Source organism: Bufo gargarizans, chromosome 9 (genome assembly GCF_014858855.1).
Source record: "Bufo gargarizans isolate SCDJY-AF-19 chromosome 9, ASM1485885v1, whole genome shotgun sequence".
Taxonomy (NCBI): domain Eukaryota; kingdom Metazoa; phylum Chordata; class Amphibia; order Anura; family Bufonidae; genus Bufo; species Bufo gargarizans.
Genome location: NC_058088.1, coordinates 139,952,102 through 139,972,743, shown reverse-complemented (window position 1 = coordinate 139,972,743; position 20,642 = coordinate 139,952,102). Strand labels below are relative to the sequence as shown.

General features: G+C 43.3%; 1 protein-coding gene across 4 annotated transcripts in view; it reads left to right on the top strand.

Annotated features, from left to right (window-relative positions):
* NHSL2 (NHS like 2) overlaps nt 1-20,642 on the top strand; it is a 637,228-nt gene that overhangs the window by 400,690 nt on the left and 215,896 nt on the right. For all 4 annotated transcript variants that reach the window (XM_044305807.1, XM_044305803.1, XM_044305805.1 and 1 more), the window contains 2 exons: nt 3,111-3,262; nt 8,927-9,122. In XM_044305807.1, coding sequence (XP_044161742.1) covers nt 3,111-3,262; nt 8,927-9,122 — 348 coding nt within the window. The remainder of the gene's footprint in view (nt 1-3,110; nt 3,263-8,926; nt 9,123-20,642) is intronic.

Genomic DNA, 20,642 nt, shown 5'->3' with positions numbered 1-20,642 from the left:
ACTAACATCGTCCGTCTACATGGAGTGCCTACTAAACTGATATCGGACAGAGGCTCACAATTTATCTCCAAGTTTTGGAAGGCTCTTTGTGGGAAACTCCAGATAGACCATCGGATGTCCAGTGCATACCACCCGCAGACAAACGGACAAACTGAGAGAGTAAACCAATGCCTCGAGCAGTACCTTCGCTGTCACTGCTCATATCTTCAGGACGACTGGGAGCGCCTGCTTCCTCTCGCGGAATTCTCCTATAACAATTCCAAAAGTGCCTCCACTCTTCACTCTCCATTCTTCTCGAACTACGGTTTTCACCCTTCTCCTCTCACTCCGATGAGTATCCCTACTAACGTGCCAGCTACTGAAGATTACATCTCCACATTACAGAAGACCCTCAAGGAGCTTAAAGAAAACCTTATCCGAGCTAGAGATCGACAAAAATGTTATTATGATCGACGCAGGAGGCCGAGTCCCCCATATCAAGCAGGGGACTCCGTCTGGCTCTCCACCAAAAACCTCCGCTTGGGTACTCCTTCTAAAAAATTGGGGAAACAGTTCCTGGGACCATTCCGTATCGAGAAGGTCGTCAACCCCAACACGATGAAACTCATTCTACCTCCTCGTTTTCAGGTACACCCCACCTTTCACGTATCTTTGCTGAAGCCTTTTCGTCCTAACCCTTTCCCGGGCAGGAACCCTGCCCCGTCACCTCCGGTCATTGTCCAAGGTGATGAAGAGTTCGAGGTTGAGGAGCTCTTGGATTCCAGAAGGAGGATGGGGAGACTCCAGTACCTCATACGATGGAAGGGTTATGGTCCCCAAGATGATTCCTGGGAGGAGGCCGATGATGTCCACGCTCCAAAATTGCAAAGGGAGTTTCACCGCAGGTTCCCCGACCGGCCCTCCCCTTCTAGGGTACCCCGGAGGGGTTCCCTTGGGAGGGGGGTACTGTAACGATCGGCAGGGTGGTTCCATCTGCAGCACAGCGACTCCTCCCACTGGGCGGAGCTACCCCATATAAGCCCCGTGGCAGCTATGCACAGTGTTCCACTAATTTGGAGTGTGCACCGTGCATACTGCTACAGAAGCCTCCCCCATAGGCATTGGATCCGGACCCCGGAACCCCTGGGAACCTTATTCCTCACTCCGCTAACCTCCCTGGCAATCCGGGACGCTACTGAGGACTCTACCAAACCGCAAGTATAATGAATTCAGTGGCTGAATATAACCTGGACTATCAGTACCTTCCAACTAAACAATAATATTCAAGGCACTCTGTTCTCTGTATAACTTATGCAAGTGAGGTGTGTGTTATGGAAAACAAGATTTATGGACTATAACTGTTGCCTACATCAAAATGAATTACTACATCCACCTGTAGGGCGTATGGCATCTCGCCGCTAATAATACATTCAGAGCAGGGAACAGGTGTATGATGTCAGGATCCCTAACTCTCCGCTCAGTTGTTTGAGAGAGCCGCCTGGGAATCCACTACTGAACCTGATCTATAACCTCACTTTCCTTCTGGGTCTTGGGCACTGGTTAATGCAACACGATTCCGCAGTTGAGATCCTCGCAAAACAGCTCGGTGCATTACACTGACCCTCTAAAGAATTTTGTGGGCAAGGGCCTGCTGCCGAGCTGACCATCTAAAAAATTTGGTGGGCGAGGGACTGCTGCCGAACTGACCATCTAAAGAATTTTGTGGCCGAGGGCCTGCTGCCGAGCTAACCATCTAAAAAATGTTGTGAGTGAGGGCATGGGCGAGGGCCTGCTACCGAGCTGACCCTCTAAAACATTAGGAGCGAGGGCAGCCTAATAAGCATGTTGATATGATGAAGGAGGAGGACGAGGACGAGAAAAGGGAGATTGAACCATATATCCTTTTTAGTGGTGGAAGGGGTGCATGGGAATACAGTGTATTCAATACACTATAAAAGCCACATTTAGAGTGCCTTTATGTTCAGCCGCTTTCCTCTGGTGGAGTAGAGAAGTCAGGGGCAATCCAGGTCTTGTTCATTTTTAGAAGAGTCAACCGGTCAGCATTTTCAGTTGACAGGCGGATGCGCTTATCAGTTTTTATGCCCCCAGCAGCACTAAATACACGCTCTGACAAAACGCTGGTGGCTGGGCAGGACATCACCTCCAAGACATAGAGCGTGAGTTCGTGCCACGTGTCCAGCTTTGACACCCAATAGTTGTAAGGCACAGAGGGATCACTGAGGATGCTGATACGGTCTGCTACGTACTCCTTCACCATCTTCCCAAATGTTTCCCTCCTTGTGACACTAGGTCACGCATCAGGTTGAGGGTGCTGGCGGGGTGTCATAAAACTGTTGCAGCCATTGAAGAGTGTTGCCCTGCCTCTGTTGGAATTGCTTGGTTGGCCAAGAAACTACATACTCTACGGCCACTGTTGTCAGCTGGAAAAGTGCATCTCTTGGAGCTTTACTTGGTGCTGTTTTGGGCTTAGGGCTTCTGTGTGGACGATCTAAGGTAAGATCCATTGCTGTTAAGAAAGGTGCGTGAAAGACCTTTTTGAGATAGTCCATGAGTTCAGAAGAGGTCACCTCCTCCGGTATGCCTCGTACTTTAATATTGTTTCTGCGAGATCTGTCTTCTGCATCTATGGTTTTTGCTTTGAGCCACTTGATGTTCTCCTCCAGAGTGTTATGTGCATCTACCAATTCGTTGTGTGCACTTGAGAACCCTGCCATTTTACGTTCCAGGTGATCCATTCTTTCCTCTATAGCTGATACATTGGACTGGAGCTGGTGGATTAAACATGCTACATTTTTGTTGATCCCATTTTGTAGGACAATGAGCATGCCTTTTAGGGTATATACTGTAACCTAATATCACAGTCAGGTATGGCCTCATTATGATCTTCTTCCCCATCCAGCATGTTACTCTGTGGGTTTTTAGCTCCTGGAGCAGGGCTTAAATACTCTGAATTTACCTATTCCAATGTTGGTAAGTATGTCAAATCATTCATCAGGTGGGCGGTCACTTTGCATTACCAATTGTTACAGATAAGGCATTACCCAAAGTGGATACACCTTTAAAATCGGACATTGGCAATGAGTTAAATGTATCACTGCTCTTATTTACAGGGGACTGTTTTGCAGAGAAATTTGAAGATCGTTACTTAGATACAAAGGTTACTGGTCAGACTTTTAACTACTCTGCTCTATCACAATCTACAACTATTCCACCAGAGACTCCCACAAGGAGTACATCAAGGCGTCTTGAACTTGTCTACCTGGTAAGTAGCTGGAATTCTTCCAAATACATGCTAATGACTGTACTATCTTATTCAGGTTTGGGATGAAACAGGGTGGTCCCCAAATCCCCATCACAAGTGCCATGTGACACAGTACACTGACTGCAATGCATATAGATATGCAGTGTACAGTATTTCAACCAGCCTATGCATCTATGTAGAAAAATGAGTAGAGTATTTAACAATCTAATCAACCTACTTATTATAATAGATGAATTGGGTGGCACAGATGGCTTTTAGCAGGTCAGACAGTATTCTCTTTCCCCCGTAGACTTACAGTACCTTCTAGACATTGCTGTAGGCACCCTCATCATCTGTGTATTTCTGCTGCTGTGTGAGCATGTGTTTCTGGCTTAGGCTGAGTTCACACTTTAGTTATTTGATCAGTTATTTCTATCAGTTATTGTGACCCAAAAACAGGTGTGGGTCAAAAACACAGAACAGGTGCAGCTCTTTCCATTATACCTTATCGCTGTGTAGCTTCCAATCCTGGTTTGGGCTCACAAAACTGATGGAAATAACTGACCAAATAGCTGATGTGTGAACTGGGCCTTATATAGTTAAGAGGGCCCTATTCCAAGACAAGTCAGCAAGACACTGAAAGGGTCTACAGGAGGGATCAGCCCAAGGCTAGGCAGCAGGCAACTAATGAAAAAATGTGTTTTGGCACGGGTTTTAAGTATTTGGTTAATATTTGATGTAGGTAAGTTAGTCCCCCAGGATGAATTTTACTGGTGAGCTCTACTCGGTTCAGTCGGACACTGATCATGTTAAGCATTCAAATTGCAATGTAATATGTAATTCATATATGTAATTAATCTTTCAAAGTGCTTGAAGCATGAGGGGTCGGTCACATCACCTTTTGAGCCTTCCATCAGGAGGACTGCTGATACATACCTCCGTCAGCAGGGGCAGATTGGGAATTCAAAGTTGCCTTGAAAAAAAGTTAATGTGGCCCCTATGTTGTAGGCGGTAGAAGCTGTGGCTAAGCCAAGTAAGCGGGGTGGGGTGGGGTTTGCAGGGCAATGTGTAGTATTAATTGATACTGTTTTGGAATGCCTTTTTTAAAATCACTTTTTATTCATTTTTTGGGAGCTAAAGCAAAAAAAAAACTGTGAATCCGCCATTTTTATTATTTTTATTATGGCGTTCACTGTACAAAATAAATATGTCTATATGTTAAATGGGCATTTTGTGCGCAACATTGCCAATGATCTTTTATTTTTTTTTTTTTTTTTTTTCATTTTTATTTTGGGGAAAGGAGCGGATTAGAATTTTTATATATTTTCTATATTTTGTATAGTTTTATTTTATTTTTTACATTTTTTCACTAAAGTCCCACTAGGGGACTTTAACATGCGATTCTCTGATCACTTTTTCCTTAGACTTAAATGATTTACCATTGCAACCTATAGGAGAATCATTGTGCAGCCATGGAACCCTGCCACAGGCAGGCCTCCGTAGGAACATCCCTGTGGTAGCCCTCATTTAGCTCTCCAACATACTGTTATCTACATATACATCTCTGGCCTCTCAGGTCTCATTATTAATTAAAAGCATCCTTCCGCAGTCCGTGCGCCTAAACAGAAATCTGATTTCTAGCTTCATTTGCACAAGAAAACTGGTGTAAATGAAGATTAATTTATCTCTGGTGTTGTCCACGCCCCTTTCCACCCTTGCATCACCCCTTTTTGGAAAAGTGTAGAGGGTGCCTGAAAAAGAGGCACTTGAGACATTTTTTTTTTAAAGTTGTATTTAAAAAGTCCTAAACAAACACACAACCATTATTCTGGTGCAAAGGAGATACATCTCTCCCTTAGACTTTTGTTGTTATCCCAATATCCTGTTATACAGAGATGTGTCTGTAGATAGCAGTATTTTGTACATAACTGAAGGGGCAGATTTATCGAACTGGTGTAAAGTAGAACTGGCTTAGTTCCCCATAGTAACCAATCAGATTCCACCTTTCATTTTCCAAAGGAGCTGTAAAAAAATATAGGTGGAATCTGATTGGTTACTACGGGCAACTAAGCCAGTTCTACTTTACACCAGTTTGATAAATATCCCCCAAGGTTTTTAGTTAGATAAATTTATTCCATTGGTAACGGTGTGTTCTACAGCACACTGAAAAGTTGTCGCCCATACTGAAAGTTATGATTTTGAGACCGGGTAGTAACCATTTAAAAGTAGAGACTGAATACATTTTAAATATACAGATATATAGGGGTATCCCCACACACTGCCAGAGTGCTAACAGTGTGGGGATACCTTAAGAGTCATATATAGAGTCAGGCAGGGGACTCATAAGCAGCACAGGGACACAATGTGTTAAAGCAAGATCTCAGCCTACTGCATATAAAAGACAATCAGCCCACTTGAAAAATGCCGATTTAGTTGCATTGCCAATCTTCCCCTGTCTGACTGAAGGCTATAGCATATCCCACTGTATATGCATGCATACATTTCCCATTTATTTTCCTCCCTTTACCAGTCCTGATGATCAGCTGCACAGGATCAAAGCACATTTCAGGCAGTATGCAGACCATTCACTGAGAAATTCACATAACCAGCCTCTGCTTCCCTCACTTAGGTGAAAAAATAAATAAATAAAAAATGTCCATTAACAACGGACACACTGTCAGTTTTTCATGTTCATTTTTCAAACATATGTACATACATTTTCTGGCCCTCTGTCCACTTTGCATCAGTTTTTAATGGCCGTTAAAAATGGCCATGAAAAATGGATTAATTTCATTGTCTTTTTTAAAAAAAAGATCCCAACCCTGCAGTGCCCTTAGTACACATACTGTCCGCCATAATGGCCCATCTGTAAAATTTCCCCCAATAGTAACCCCAGCAGTAATAATGTCCCTCATAGTGCCCCCCAGCATTATTAATGCTTTCCATAGTGGCCCCCAGCAGTTATAACGTTTCCTATAGTGACCCCAAGAATTAGTAATGTCCCCTATAGTGGCACCCAGCTTAAGTAATGTCTCCCATAGTGGCCCCAAGAATTAGTAATATCCCCCATAGTGGCCCATAATATCCCCCATACTGGTACCCAGCTGTAATGTTTTGCTTTAGCCCAAAAAAAGAAAACTCACCTCACGATCCCAGCATGAGCGCGCTGGGACGTCATCATGCTGAGCACAGGATTTTTTTAACCCCTAAAAGGTCACATTGTCCAAGTGTACCAGTTTTTACGGCCATTAGACAGGTGCACTTCTGTCTAAGAGGCCTTTAAAAACGGTCCTATTGATTTCATTTGGGTCTGTATGGCCTTGAAAATGGCCAAAAATTGGACCATGTCCTATTTTTCACAGTCGCTATTAACGGCCATGTGAATAGCCCCTTAGACTTTCATTGGTGCTAAAAATGGTTACCTAAATGACCGTCACATGTTTATTTTTCACTGTCATGTGCATGAAGCCTTAACTTTTTCTTCACTCCATGCTGCTTCACCACCATAGGTTGCAGAGGATCAACGCTATAATCCATTGAGCAAAGACTCTCCATTATTAAGCAGCCCAGCAAGCATCTTCCAAATGCTGTCCCTCTTGCCTTCAGCAACTTGCAGTCCTTCACATTCCATATATGCATTGCTGCATCTTCTCCACCACTTAGCTTAGCCTGTTTCCTCTGCCATCAGCCTCAGGGAGCTACTGTGATGGATGGGATGATCAGGACTATTTATCTCTCCTATGAATCCTGTCAGGATTTACTGTTTTATTTATTTATTAGTTTTTTTTACTATATGTCAAACAGCTCAGATTTTCTCCCTGTGTCATATCCTGCTTTCATTTACTCAAGCACTGATATTGCAACACAAAGGAAAAGTTGTGAAATTACTGAAATCGTAGACATGTTAATGATATGCAGATGTTAAAAAATGGGAGCAGAATATTTAAAGTATCTTGATTGATTCAGTATTGAGTATGAGTGCCATGTGCAGAAACACACCCAGTTACAATCTGTGAGGTTATTAATCGTTGTAGTTACGGATGAGCGAATCGACTTTGGTTGAAACGTCCAAAGTCAATTTGCATAAAACGTTGTTTCAATACTGTACGGAGTACAGTATTAGAATGTATTGGCTCCGATGAGCCAAAGTTATTACTTCGTGAAGGTACCACTTGGAACCAAACCCAAGTTCGGGAAATGTTTTTTTACAGTAATCCTTTTTGTCAAGTTATTTTACTAAGTCTCGCGAGACTTGGCAAAGTAATAACTTCGGCTTATCGGACCCAATACATTCTAATACTGTACGGAGCGTTCGCTTTGTACAGTATTGAAACAAAGTTTTATGCGAATCGACTTTGGATGTTTTATCCGAAGTCGATTCACTCATCCCTAGTTGTGGTGCAGTGAATACACTTGGGATGGCAAATCATCAAGCTATGCTAGCAGCTTCCTTTTCAATTGCAGACCATTGATGAGGTCATTGTAGCACGTTTATGCCATACAGCCTGCTTCACAGTAGTATGAGCAACATGCCGCCTGGTGTTGTTCTCTTGAATAATAGCTCCTGGGACACTTTGGAGATATGGCAGTAACACTGGTTCCATGACCAATTCAATGCAACATCAAGCTGTTAGTGTACCTGAAATGAAGACTAGAGGGGTCCAACTACTGTACACTAAGCAACCCATCACCATAATCCCAGGAGTAGGACCAGTCGGATGTTCCCTTTAAGGCTTCTTCATGGTATTGCCCATGTGGCCTCTAGATCAATCTTTAACTATTATTGTATCTGAGACAAAAGCAGGATTTATCACGGAAGAGGATATACTTCCATTGCGGTTTTGCTGTGCACCATGATAGCATTTGAGAACAGTGGTGTGAAGTTAGCAGAAAAGTCTGTAGCTGGATGTTGGATGGTAGCCCATGGTTGTGCAAACACCTTCTTCTGATGGTTTGTGCAGACTCTGTTTGCCACCATGGGCAGTGAACAGTAATGGTAAATTTTACTTGCATTACTATGTGCAATTTTTCTAGACAATCTGTCAGTGGAGAGGTTTGCTTCTGTGCACCTCTTCCTGTCATTCCAGTTCTCTGTTGTTCTCCCAAACACTCCCGGGACATGCAATGTTGAACAGTGTTGACATTTAAGCCTAGGTGCAGAGCAATCTGCTGAAGTGATAAATCTAGGTCTCTCACTTCAAGAATTCTATCACTCTCAGTTTGCAACAAGCAATGATAACTGGTAAGTTGAAAAGTCATCCCACTATCCAAAACTATTCTTTCAATCTGGCTTTTATGCCCCTCCCACGTGCCAAAGATTGGAGCTAGGTGCTTGAAAATATGATAATCTGCAGATCATAGTGACACCTTCTACATCCTCGATTTGCATAAATGGCTTGTCCTTTTTGGTGTTGCAATTTCAATGTTGAGGAGTGTATATATACATAATACATATGCTTCCTGCCAAAATTCCAAATGTACCAATGGATGTACAAAGGATAAGGAAAGATAGGATACTTTTAATAAAAACTATTAGTAAAGTGACTAAGTTGATTCATTATCTTTTAGCATTATCTATCTAAACTAGAACTAGACAAACTAGTAGATGTGTGAGAAATACTGTGGTAAAATCAAATGCATATCAGCCTTTTTTTTTTTTAACGACTACATGTGATATATCAACAGCCAACCAACAGAAGAGTGAGTGAAGATGAAACAACTTCAGTAGGAGTAAGACCTCGGGAGACTTGTTTGAGTCTACCTACCACTCCAGATAAACAAGTGGCCTGGATTAAAGCATTCCCATTTCCTATTCCAGAAGAGAGACGATGGCATCAGTCAAACTCCATACAGACGAACATTGTACCTATAAATGTATCTGGTATGTTATAAAGATCCTACCATAATGATCTACTGTCCTTGATTAAGCCACTGGACAAATGCAATTCCACAGATTATTTTATTTTCACATTTGCAGTTTTATGTAATTTTAAAGCACTTTGTTGACAAATCTGTTTTGTGACATGCAGCCATTATGCTGGTTTATGCCGAGTAGAAATACTATACTAATAATACTAAGGGGAAAAAAGTATCCCACTGTCCTACAATAACTTTCAATTCCAGAATGGTAATGGGAATTTCCTTGAGATAAGAAATAATGATTTATTAATCAATAGATTTGATGCATGACCCTATTGTCTTACCTGACACACAGAAAGAACACCATACATTTTGGGGGTTATTTACTATACTGAAATTGTGGGCTTGGTGGGGAAGCGCCATCAAACCCATCTCAATCACCATTTTCTACACCTGTTTTAGACATAGAAAAAGGTAGACATTTAGACCTTCGGCAGATCCATCGCCAGCTTAGAGGTTTAGACGTTTATTAAGACTGGTGTCTAAAACACTGGGCTTTATAAATGTGCCCCTTCATGCCCCTCACAGTAATTATGCCCACTTTTTGCCCTTCACAGTAGTTATGCTCACATATGCCCCCTTCACAGTAGTTTATTTATTTATTTTATTATATGCACTTTTACAGCGCTGCCATATTCCACAGCACTTAACAGACATTAGCATCAAATTGTCCCCAATAGGCTTGCAATTTAAGTTTCCTATCAGTATGTATTTAGAGTGTTGGAGGAAACCCATGCAAACACTGGGAGAACATACAAACTCCATGCAGGTATTGTCCTTGGTCAAATTCAAACCTTGGACCCAGCCCTGCAAGGCACCTGTGCTAACCAGTGAGCCACTAGCTATGCCCATATTGTTTCCTCTTCACAGTAGTTATGCCAAGAAATGCCCTCTTATACCCAAATGTGCCCCTCACAGTAGCTATGCCCAAATTTGCCCCTTCACTGTATAAATGCTCACATGTGCCCCCTTTACAGTTGCTATGCCCAGATATGCCCCCTTCACAGTAGCTATGCTATGTCCAGATATGTGCACCCTTCACCATAGTTATGGTCAGATATGTGCCTCCTTCATATAAAGTAAAAAAAAAAAAAAAAGTAAATACCTGGTTCCTCCGATGATCATAGCTCACCAGCAGCAGCATTAGGATACTGTTACACATTGTGCTGCTGTTTAGGAGGAGGAGGAAGAGAGGCTGCCATAGTCATCGTACACAGACCAGCAGCGCAATGTATGACAGATATCATGCTGCTGCTGGGGAGCGACGGCATCTGAATGGTGAAGCAGGACATGGATGGCTCCCTGCTTCACCATTACAAGCAGCTGTATCTGCATCCTATGGCTGCAGAGACATCTGCCTGAGAGTAGGACATACCTTAGTTGTTCTGGGACCGAGGGACAGCCACTGAAATCCGGCACTGTGCCACTGGATCCGGGACAGTTGGGACGTATGCAAATAGTTAGTCTACCCCTGAACAGATGTGTCATAACAGTACTCAAAATTGGCTGGGTCCTCCTCCCTCAATCCCAGGTCCAGCACAGTGATGAGGAGGTCACAGAATGTTAAGGGCCAGTTTCCACATGGACGCATCCTGAGTGGAGTGTCCTGGCTTATTGAAGGTGGAGTTCCCCCTTGTGATGAGGTGTGGAATAACAGCCAGGTCATAGTGGAATTGAACAAGGTAAATTGGAAGTCTAAACATTAAGTACAGAACAGAGCCACACAGGAGTAACAACATCTTAGGACACAAGTTCTGGCTAAACCATGGGTGACCTCTAAACTCCCTCTGAGATGCAAATCCTTTTATAGCAATTCCTTAGATACAGTGCCAGCTGTGGGATGCATGTAAATCCAAAACTTCTCTGCATTCTACAATGCACCACTGTAAGTTGCAAACTAATATGAATGGAAGCTTTTAAAGGGAATCTGTCACCTATTTTGACCATATAAAACAGTTTACATAGCAATGTGCAATAAAGTACCTTCTTACCTACATGTGTCTTCTTTCTTTTATTCAACTTTTCATTCTTATAAAAAACAATTTTTCTGATATGCAAATGAGGTTCCAAAGTGCCCAGAGGGGCGTTATTACTCTGCTCTAGTGCCCAGTAACGCCCCCCCCCCCAGCAGTGCCCAGCCCGTCTCTCTACCAAGCCCAGCCGGCCTCCTAAGAAATAAATGTCCTCCCACATACTTGCCGAATGGCGCCGCCCCCTCCCCACTACGTCATTTAATTTATTAATTGCACCATCGGGCTTCCTCCTCTCTTGGCCTACGGCCCCCCCCCCCCCCTTCCGGATAATGTCATTTAATTTATTCACTTCATCGGGCGTTACTTATTCCTCTCTTGGCTTACGGTGCCGCCCCCTCCCCATTACGTCATTTTTTTTTACTCATTGCTCCGGACCACCCTTCCTCCTCTCTTGTCCTCCAAAATCCCGTGCAGGCACAGTATCGGTGAGTGCCTGTGCCTGCGCCTGCACGATTCTCCTGTTCCAGAGGGCAACAGCCTCAAGTGTTGAATAAAAGAAAGAAGACACATGAAGGTAAGAAGGTACTTTATTGCACATTGCTATGGTCAAAATAGGTAACAGATTCCCTTTAAAAAGGAGACAAGTACTATGATTTATAGTAGCTGTAGACATGCTTTACCCTCATAGACAAAATTCTTGCACACTGTTTTCTGCTGCTCAAAATCTCAGGGATTCTTCAGCTGCACACAATCTCAAGGGGTTCACTAAAGTTCTTTGGCATCAGGTAGAAAATAGACATAATAGGTATTGCCGTGTCCGTAACAACCTACTCTATCAAAATATCACATGATCTAACGCCTAAAGGTGAATTCCATAAAAACAAGCAAATAAAAATAAAAACTGAGTAATACTGAGTGATCAAAAAAAATATGTACCTATAAAAATGTCAACTCTTTCTGCAAAAAATGAATAATCAGCAGAAAAAATATAGCTTTCAGAAAATGGTGACACAAAAAACATGATTTTTTCACAATTGTTTTATTGTATAAAACTGAAAATAAATAAATAGACATATTAGGTATTGCTGCACTCGTAATGACCTGCTCTATAAAAATATCACATGATCTACCTCCTCAGATGAACGCTTTTAAAAAAAAAAAATAGAAAACTGTGCCAAAATAGCCATTTTTTGGGCACCTTGACCCAAAAAAGTGTCATATTAAATTATCAAAAAAAATCCTGTGTACCCAAAAATGGTACCAATAAAATTGTCAGCTCTTCCTGGGAAAAAAAGAGCCCCTGCAGAAAAATGGCTTTTAACCCTTGCTGTGTTACAGGGAAAAATAAATTAAAATGGAAAATCTGCAAAAGAAGTTCAATTTAGAAATTTCACCTCCATTTTCCTCTCATTCTTGTGGAACACCTATAGGGTTAACAAAGTTTGTAAAATCAGTTTCTAAAATGGGGTCATGTATGGGTGGTTTCTACTATGTAAGCCCCACAAAGTGACTTCATAACTGAACTGGTCCTTAAAAAGTGGGTTTTGGAAATTCATAAACATTTTCTGTCACCCCACTAAAGTATTATTTTTTTTTTTTTTTGGCTACTTATAATCCCTATACTGCGATATATTAATCTATAATGCTATTACTCATTTTGGTTCAGTAGTTATAAAAAAAAAAGACTTTTATAATATGCAAATTACCTGTATACCAGCAAGTAGGGCGGCTACTTGCTGGTAGCAGCCACATCCTCCTTTCATTAAGACGCCCCCTCCTCATGTTTATTGACAGGGCCAGCGAACGCGCTTGTCCTCTGCTGGCCCTGTCTGCATTCAAAATCTGGCGCCTGCGCCATTCCTGTCTTTAGTCGGCCCAGGCGAACTGAAAGGAGGACGTTCGCTTGGCCGCTCCATCCTCATTGCTCCTGCGCCGATGATGTCACATCTACACCCGACGCAGGCGCACTGAGGAAGGAGCGGCTGAGCGAGCGTCCTCCTCTCAGTGCGCCTGGGCCGACTGAAGACAGGTACGATGCAGGCGCCAGATTTTGAACGCAGACAGGGCTAGCCAGAAGACGAGCCCCCTCCTGTCAATCAACATGAGGAGGGGGCTTTATGAAAGGTAATTTGCATATTATAAAAGTCAGTTTATTTCATTAACTACTGAACCAAAATGAGTAATAGCATTATAGATTGATATATCGCAGTATAGGGATTATAAGTAGCCCAAAAAAATAAGAAGAAGACTTTAGTGGGGTGACAGAAGCCCTTTAACCACTTCAGCCCCGCTAGCTGAAACCCCCTTCATGACCAGGCCACTTTTTACACTTCGGCACTACACTACTTTCATCGTTTATCGCTCGGTCATGCAACTTGCCACCCAAATGAATTTTACCTCCTTTTCTTCTCACTAATGGAGCTTTCATTTGGTGGTATTTTATTGCTGCTGACATTTTTACTTTTTTTGTTATTAATCAAAATGTAACGATTTCCATATATAAATTTTTCACCAAATTTATTGTTCTACATGTCTTGTACATGTAGAACATGTAGTTTTTACCCAAAAAAATGGTTTGGGTAAAAGTTATAGCGTTTACAAACTATGGTACAAAAATGTGAATTTCCGCTTTTTGAAACAGCTCTGATTTTCTGAGCACCTGTCATGTTTCCTGAGGTTCTACAATGCCCAAACAGTAGAAAAACCCCACAAATGACCCCATTTCGGAAAGTAGACACCCTAAGGTATTCGCTGATGGGCATAGTGAGTTCATAGAACTTTTTATTTTTTGTCACAAGTTAGCGGAAAATGATTATGATTTTTATTTTTATTTTTTTCTTACAAAGTCTCATATTCCACTAACTTGCGACAAAAAATAAAAAATTCTAGGAACTCACCATGCCCCTCACAGAATACCTATGCTGGGTGAGAGAAATATCTTGGCAAAAGACAACTTTTCCTATTTTTTTATACAAAGTTGGCATTTGACCAAGATATTTTTCTCACCCAGCATGGGTATATGTAAAATGACACCCCAAAACACATTCCCCAACTTCTCCTGAGTACGCCGATACCACATGTGTGACACTTTATTGCAGCCAAGGTGGGCAAAGGGGCACATATTCCAAAGTGCACCTTTCGGATTTTGCAGGCCATTTTTTACACATTTTGATTGCAAGGTACTTCTCACACATTTGGGCCCCTAAATTGCCAGGGCAGTATAACTACGCCACAAGTAACCCCATTTTGGAAAGAAGACACCCCACGGTATTCCGTGAGGGGCACTGCGAGTTCCTAGAATTTTTTGTTTTTGTCACAAGTTAGCGGAAAATGATGATTTTTTTTTTCTCTTTTTTCCTTACAAAGTCTCATAATCCACTAACTTGCGACAAAAAATAAAAAATTCTAGGAAAGACAATTTTTCCCATTTTTTTTATACAAAGTTGGCATTTGACCAAGATATTTATCTCACCCAGCATGGGTATATGTAAAATGACACCCCAAAACACATTCCCCAACTTCTCCTGAGTACGGCGATACCAGATGTGTCACACTTTTTTGCAGCCTAGATGCGCAAAGGTGCCCAAATTCCTTTTAGGAGGGCATTTTTAGACATTTGGATCCCAGACTTCTTCTCACGCTTTAGGGCCCTTAAAAAGCCAGGGCAGTATAAATACCCCACATGTGACCCCACTTTGGAAAGAAGACACCACAAGGTATCCAATGAGGGGCCTGGCAAGTTCATAGAATTTTTTATTTTTTTTTTCGCAAAAGTTAGCGGAAATAGATTTTTTTTTTTCTCACAAAGTCTCACTTTCCGCTAACTTAGGACAAAAATTTCAAACTTTCATGGACTCAATATGCCCCTCAGCAAATACCTTGGGGTGTCTTCTTTCCAAAATGGGGTCAGTTGTGTGGTGTTTGTACTGCCCTGGCATTTGAGGGTCTCCGCAATCATTACATGTATGGCCAGCATTAGGAGTTTCTGCTATTCTCCTTATATTGAGCATACAGGTAATGAGATTTTTTTTTTCCGTTCAGCCTCTGGGCTGAAAGAAAAAAATGAAAGGCACAGATTTCTTTATTCGCATTGATCAATGTGGATGAAAAAATCTCTGCCAAAAAAAAAAAAAAATGGAGGGGAAAGGCGTCTGCCAGGACATAGAGGAGCTCCGCCCTACATCCATACCCACTTAGCTCGTATGCCCTGGCAAACCAGATATCTCCATTCGCATCAATCGATGTGGATGAATAAATCATTGCCGGGATTTTTATTTTATTTATTTTTTTTTTTTTTTTTATATATATACAAATTGTTTGCCAAAGCATAGGAACGCCGCCTCCTCCTCAGCTCGTATGCCTCGGCAAACATATCTGTTACTGCAGAGGAGAAAATCCCGTCTTGCAGCGCCGCATTCACCGACTTGCGTGTAATCTGACAGCAGCGCAATGCTTCTGTCAGAATGCACATCGGTGCTGCAGCTGGTCGATCGGTTGGTCCACCTGGAAGGTAAAAAGAAAAAAAAAAGAAAAAACCAGGCCGCAACGCAATAATTTTATTAACTTTGCAACAGAACATGTAACTTTAACTTTTTGAACTGAACATTAACGTGTTTGCTTACTGGTGTGTTTTTTTTTTTGTTTGTTTGTTTTTTTACCTTTATAGAACAAACCTCTCCTTCCCCATGGGTCAATGTGCAAAGCGCAAATCGCCCAAAGATGTGGCGAAGTGCGTTATGCACTTTGTCCCATGTGAAAGGAGACGTTTGCAGCAGCAGTGAGTGAATGGGCCCTAATAGCCCTGTGTGCCTATCCTGGTGAGATGATCCCTATGCTAATAGTGTACCTGTGAATGGTACTTCCGGAAACACTCTCTAAAGCATAGGGCAGGGTGGTCAGGACAGTCAGGACAGAAATAGCGGGTGTCACGCCTTATTCCACTCCTGCTACAGACACGACATCTTTTTCGGGGTGACGGTTGGGTTGAGGTACCAGGAACGACATTGGGGAAATGTCGCTCGTGTAGACGGCTAACTACACTGGTGGATGGGGCCACGGAACCTCCTGGGTACAGGAGGTTCTCGATGATCTCTTCCTGAAATTTGAGGAAGGATCCAGTTCTCCCAGCCTTACTGTAGAGAACAAAACTATTGTACAGAGCCAATTGAATTAAATATACAGACACCTTCTTATACCAGCGTCTGGTTCTGCGGGAAACTAAATACGGAGACAACATCTGGTCATTGAAGTCCACCCCTCCCATGTGGAGGTTATAGTCGTGGACTGAGAGGGGCTTTTCAATGACACGGGTTGCTCGCTCAATTTGTATTGTCGTGTCTGCGTGAATGGAGGAGAGCATGTAAACGTCACGCTTGTCTCTCCATTTCACCACGAGCAGTTCTTTGTTACACAGTGCGGCCCTCAGCCCCCTTGTAAGACGGGTGCTAACGAGCCGTTGGGGGAAGCACGCGCGACTAGTTCGCGCGGTACCACAGGCGCCAATCCGTTCTAGAAACAAATGCCTAAAGAGGGCCACACTTGTGTAAAAATTGTCCACATAAAGATGGTACCCCTTGCCGAATAAGGGTGACACCAAGTCCCAAACTGTCTTCCCACTGCTCCCCAGGTAGTCAGGGCAACCGACCGGCTCCAGGGTCTGATCTTTTCCCTCATAGACACGAAATTTGTGGGTATAGCCTGTGGCCCTTTCACAGAGCTTATACAATTTGACCCCATACCGGGCGCGCTTGCTTGGGATGTATTGTTTGAAGCCAAGGCGCCCGGTAAAATGTATTAGGGACTCGTCTATGCAGATGTTTTGCTCTGGGGTATAAATATCTGCAAATTTCAGGTTGAAATGGTCTATGAGGGGCCGAATTTTGTGGAGCCGGTCAAAAGCAGGGTGGCCCCTGGGACGGGAGGCGGTGTTGTCACTAAAGTGCAGGAAACACAGGATGACCTCAAATCATGTCCTGGACATAGCAGCAGAGAACATGGGCATGTGATGAATCGGGTTCGTGGACCAATATGACCGCAATTCATGCTTTTTTGTCAGGCCCATGTTGAGGAGGAGGCCCAGAAAAGTTTTAATTTCGGAAACTTGGACTGGTTTCCACCGGAAAGGCTGGGCATAATAGCTTCCCGGGTTGGCGGTTATAAATTGTGTGGCATACCGATTTGTTTCTGCCACAACTAAGTCTAAAAGCTCCGCAGTCAAGAACAGCTCAAAAAATCCCAGGGCCGAACCGATCTGAGCTGTCTCAACCCGAACTCCTGGGCGGTGAAAGGGAAAACTACAGGTGCGGCTGAAGTTGGGGACTGCCAATCAGGGTTTGCCAGCACCTCTGGGATTCTAGGGGCTCTACGGGCACGTCTTTGCGGTGGCTGCGACGGGGTCACTACTGCACGTGCCACCGTACCAGCTTCAACTGCCCTTCTGGTGCTCGCTACTTCACCAGGTTGTACGGCAGTGCTGGTACTAGGTCCAGGGAGGGCTGGGCTGCTGGTGTATGCCTCACCACGTAATCCGACAGCACCAGCCCCACTCTGCTGCTCTTGAAGCGGATCCTGCGCAACCTGCGGTCTAGCGACACGGGGCCGGGTACGCCTGGTGCTATCAGGGACCTCAGCCTCCTTGTCCGAACTTTGGGTCAGAGAGCCACTGCTTTCTACAGGTTCGTATTCTGACCCGCTGGATTCATCAGATGAGGGTTCCCACTCCTCATCCGACTGGGTCAGAAGCCTGTAGGCCTCTTCAGAGGAATACCCCCTGTTAGACATGTGGGCAACTAAATTTAGGGGTATTCCCTGAGACTACCCAAGAAAAAAAAGCAAGCCTGTCTTACAAAGGGGAGGCTAGCGAAGTACCGGAGGCCGCTGCGGTTGATAAAAAATATCAAAACGGATTTTTTTTTATCGCCGCAGTGCGTGTAAATTGAATGTGCAGCGATCAAAAAAAAATTTTTTTTGGGTCACTGCGGTGGGGCGGGTGTGGGCGAACGCACGTGTGGGCGAGCGATCAGGCCTGATCGGGCAAACACTGCGTTTTGGGTGGAGGGAGAACTAAAGTGACACTAGTACAATTATAGATCTGACCGTGATCAGTTTTTATCACTTCCAGATACTATAAAAGTACAAATGCTGATTAGCGATACGCTAATCAGCGAATAACGGACTGCGGTGCAGTGGGCTGGGCGCTAACCGATCCCTAAACTACCTAACCAAGGGGCCTAAACTATACTGAAACCTAACGGTCAATACCAGTGAAAAAAAAAAGTGACAGTTTGCACTGATTACTTTTTTCTTTTCACTTGTGATTGACAGGGGCGATCAAAGGGGTGATCAAAGGGTTAATTGGGGTTCAGGGGGGTGATCTGGGGCTAAGTGTGTAGTGTTGGTGTACTCACTGTGAAGCCTGCTCCTCTGCTGGATCCAACCGACGAAAAGAACCAGCAGAGGAGCAGGCAGCCATATAACAGATCATATTTACAAATATGATCTGTTATTCGGCTCTCTGATTGGATTTTTAAAAAATCAGCAACCTGCCAGCCAATGATCACGGCTGGCAGGTTGCTGACGAAATAGTCCTGAACGAAATGCCGGCGCGAACTGCGCATGCGCGGGCGCATATTCGCGTCATCTCGCGTCTCGCGAGATGACGCGTATATGCGTGACTCTGCGCAGCGCTGCCACCTCCGGACCACACATCTGCGTTAGGCGGTCCGGAGGTGGTTAAGAACTGTTCTAAAATTCTAAGCCTTCTAACTTCCTGAAAAATTATGCCAACATGAACTAGACATCTGGGAAATGTACAATACCAACTATTTTATGAGGCATCACAATCTGCTTTAAAAGCAAAGACATTCAAATTTCAAAAATTATTTTCTGTAATTTTGATTTTTTTTATAAATAAAGGTGAAACATATTGACTCAAATTTACCACTACATGATAGTAAAAGTGTTCCAGAGTTATTACCAAATAAAGTAAAACATGTCAGATTTGCAAAATGTGACTTGGTCCTTATGGTAAAAAATGGCTTGGTCATGAAGGGGTTAAGGCTAAAAATTATATTTTCAATTGGTCTTTTTTAACTGTGACTGGTACTTTCACTTGTACTTTGTGACCGTCATCTAATAACACTTCTCGAAACGACTAAGAGGTTATAAATAGGGTTGAGCAGACCACAACAGTATTGTTCGGGTTCATTTCGAACATTGCGGTGTCCAGGTACCCAAACATAGACATTGGTGCTAAAGTCTGTGTTTGTGTTAATTGTTTGGATGTTAAATAAAGCTTGGTAAAGGCTGCAGCACAGCCAATCAGCAAGCTTTTTAGCTGTGGGCATGCATGCATAAATGCTGGATCGCATGTTGCGGCACCATTCTTCTTTGACTTGTGTTGGGACAGGACGCTGTTGCACTGAGGGACAGTGTTAGGCTTTTGTTGTTTTTAAAAACTCTGTGGGTGTGACCTATAGGCATTTATGTGGGTGCAATACAACACCTTTGCACCAGTGACACAGAATTGCAATGCCTAATAGGCCTGTTCAGTCTGTGAGTGACCTAAAGCCATTTTTGTGTCTCAAAACTCTACATTTTTATCTGTTTTACTGTTATAGAGGATTTAATCAGTCTGTTCATTGTGTTTGTGACATAAAGCAATTTGTGGGTTCAGAACACCACATTTTAATTTGCCTGTTATAGGAGATTTAAGCAGTCTGTTAATTGTGTCAGTGACATAACACATTTTTTGAGAAGGAGATATACCTCACACGGAAATACATTAGTTAATCAGTCTGTTAATTGTGGTGGTGACAAAGAAATGTTGTGGGTTCACAACACCATATTTTCATTCGTCTAAGGGCTCATGAACACGGCCGTGGTTGGCGGCCGTGAGCGGTCCGTGGAACCATGGGCTGGATTCCTGCTGAGAGCAGGAGCACACAGCGTCATTGGTTGCTATGACGCCGTGCGCTCCCTGCTGCCGCCGCAATACAGTGATACACTGGTATTAACTATACCAGTGTGTTACTGTACTGTGGCGGCAGCAGGGAGCGCACGGCGTCATAGCACCCAATGACGCCGTGCGCTCCTGCTCTCAGCAGGAATCCAGCCCGTGGTTCCACGGACCGCTCACGGACGTCAAACACGGCCGTGTGCATTTGGCCTAACTGTTATAGGACAGTTTATCAGTCTGTTAATTGTGTTGGTGACATAAAGCAATTTTGAGGTTTCAGAACACAGTATTTTGCAGCCATTTTTCAGCCCCAAAGTTCGGGTTTCCATTGACTTCAATGGGGTTCGGTGTTCAGGTCAAGCTCAGGACCCGAACTAAACTTTGAAATAAAGTTTGGCCAAACCCATCGAACCCGAACATCCATGGGTCCGCTCATCACTTGTCATGAACACTTACGGTATTTAATCCACATTCTTATCAGTAAGATAATAAGTGTTTATAATGTGAGAGCAGAAATAAGAAGTCTGTCTGCTCCCCAGATGACGGAAAAGAC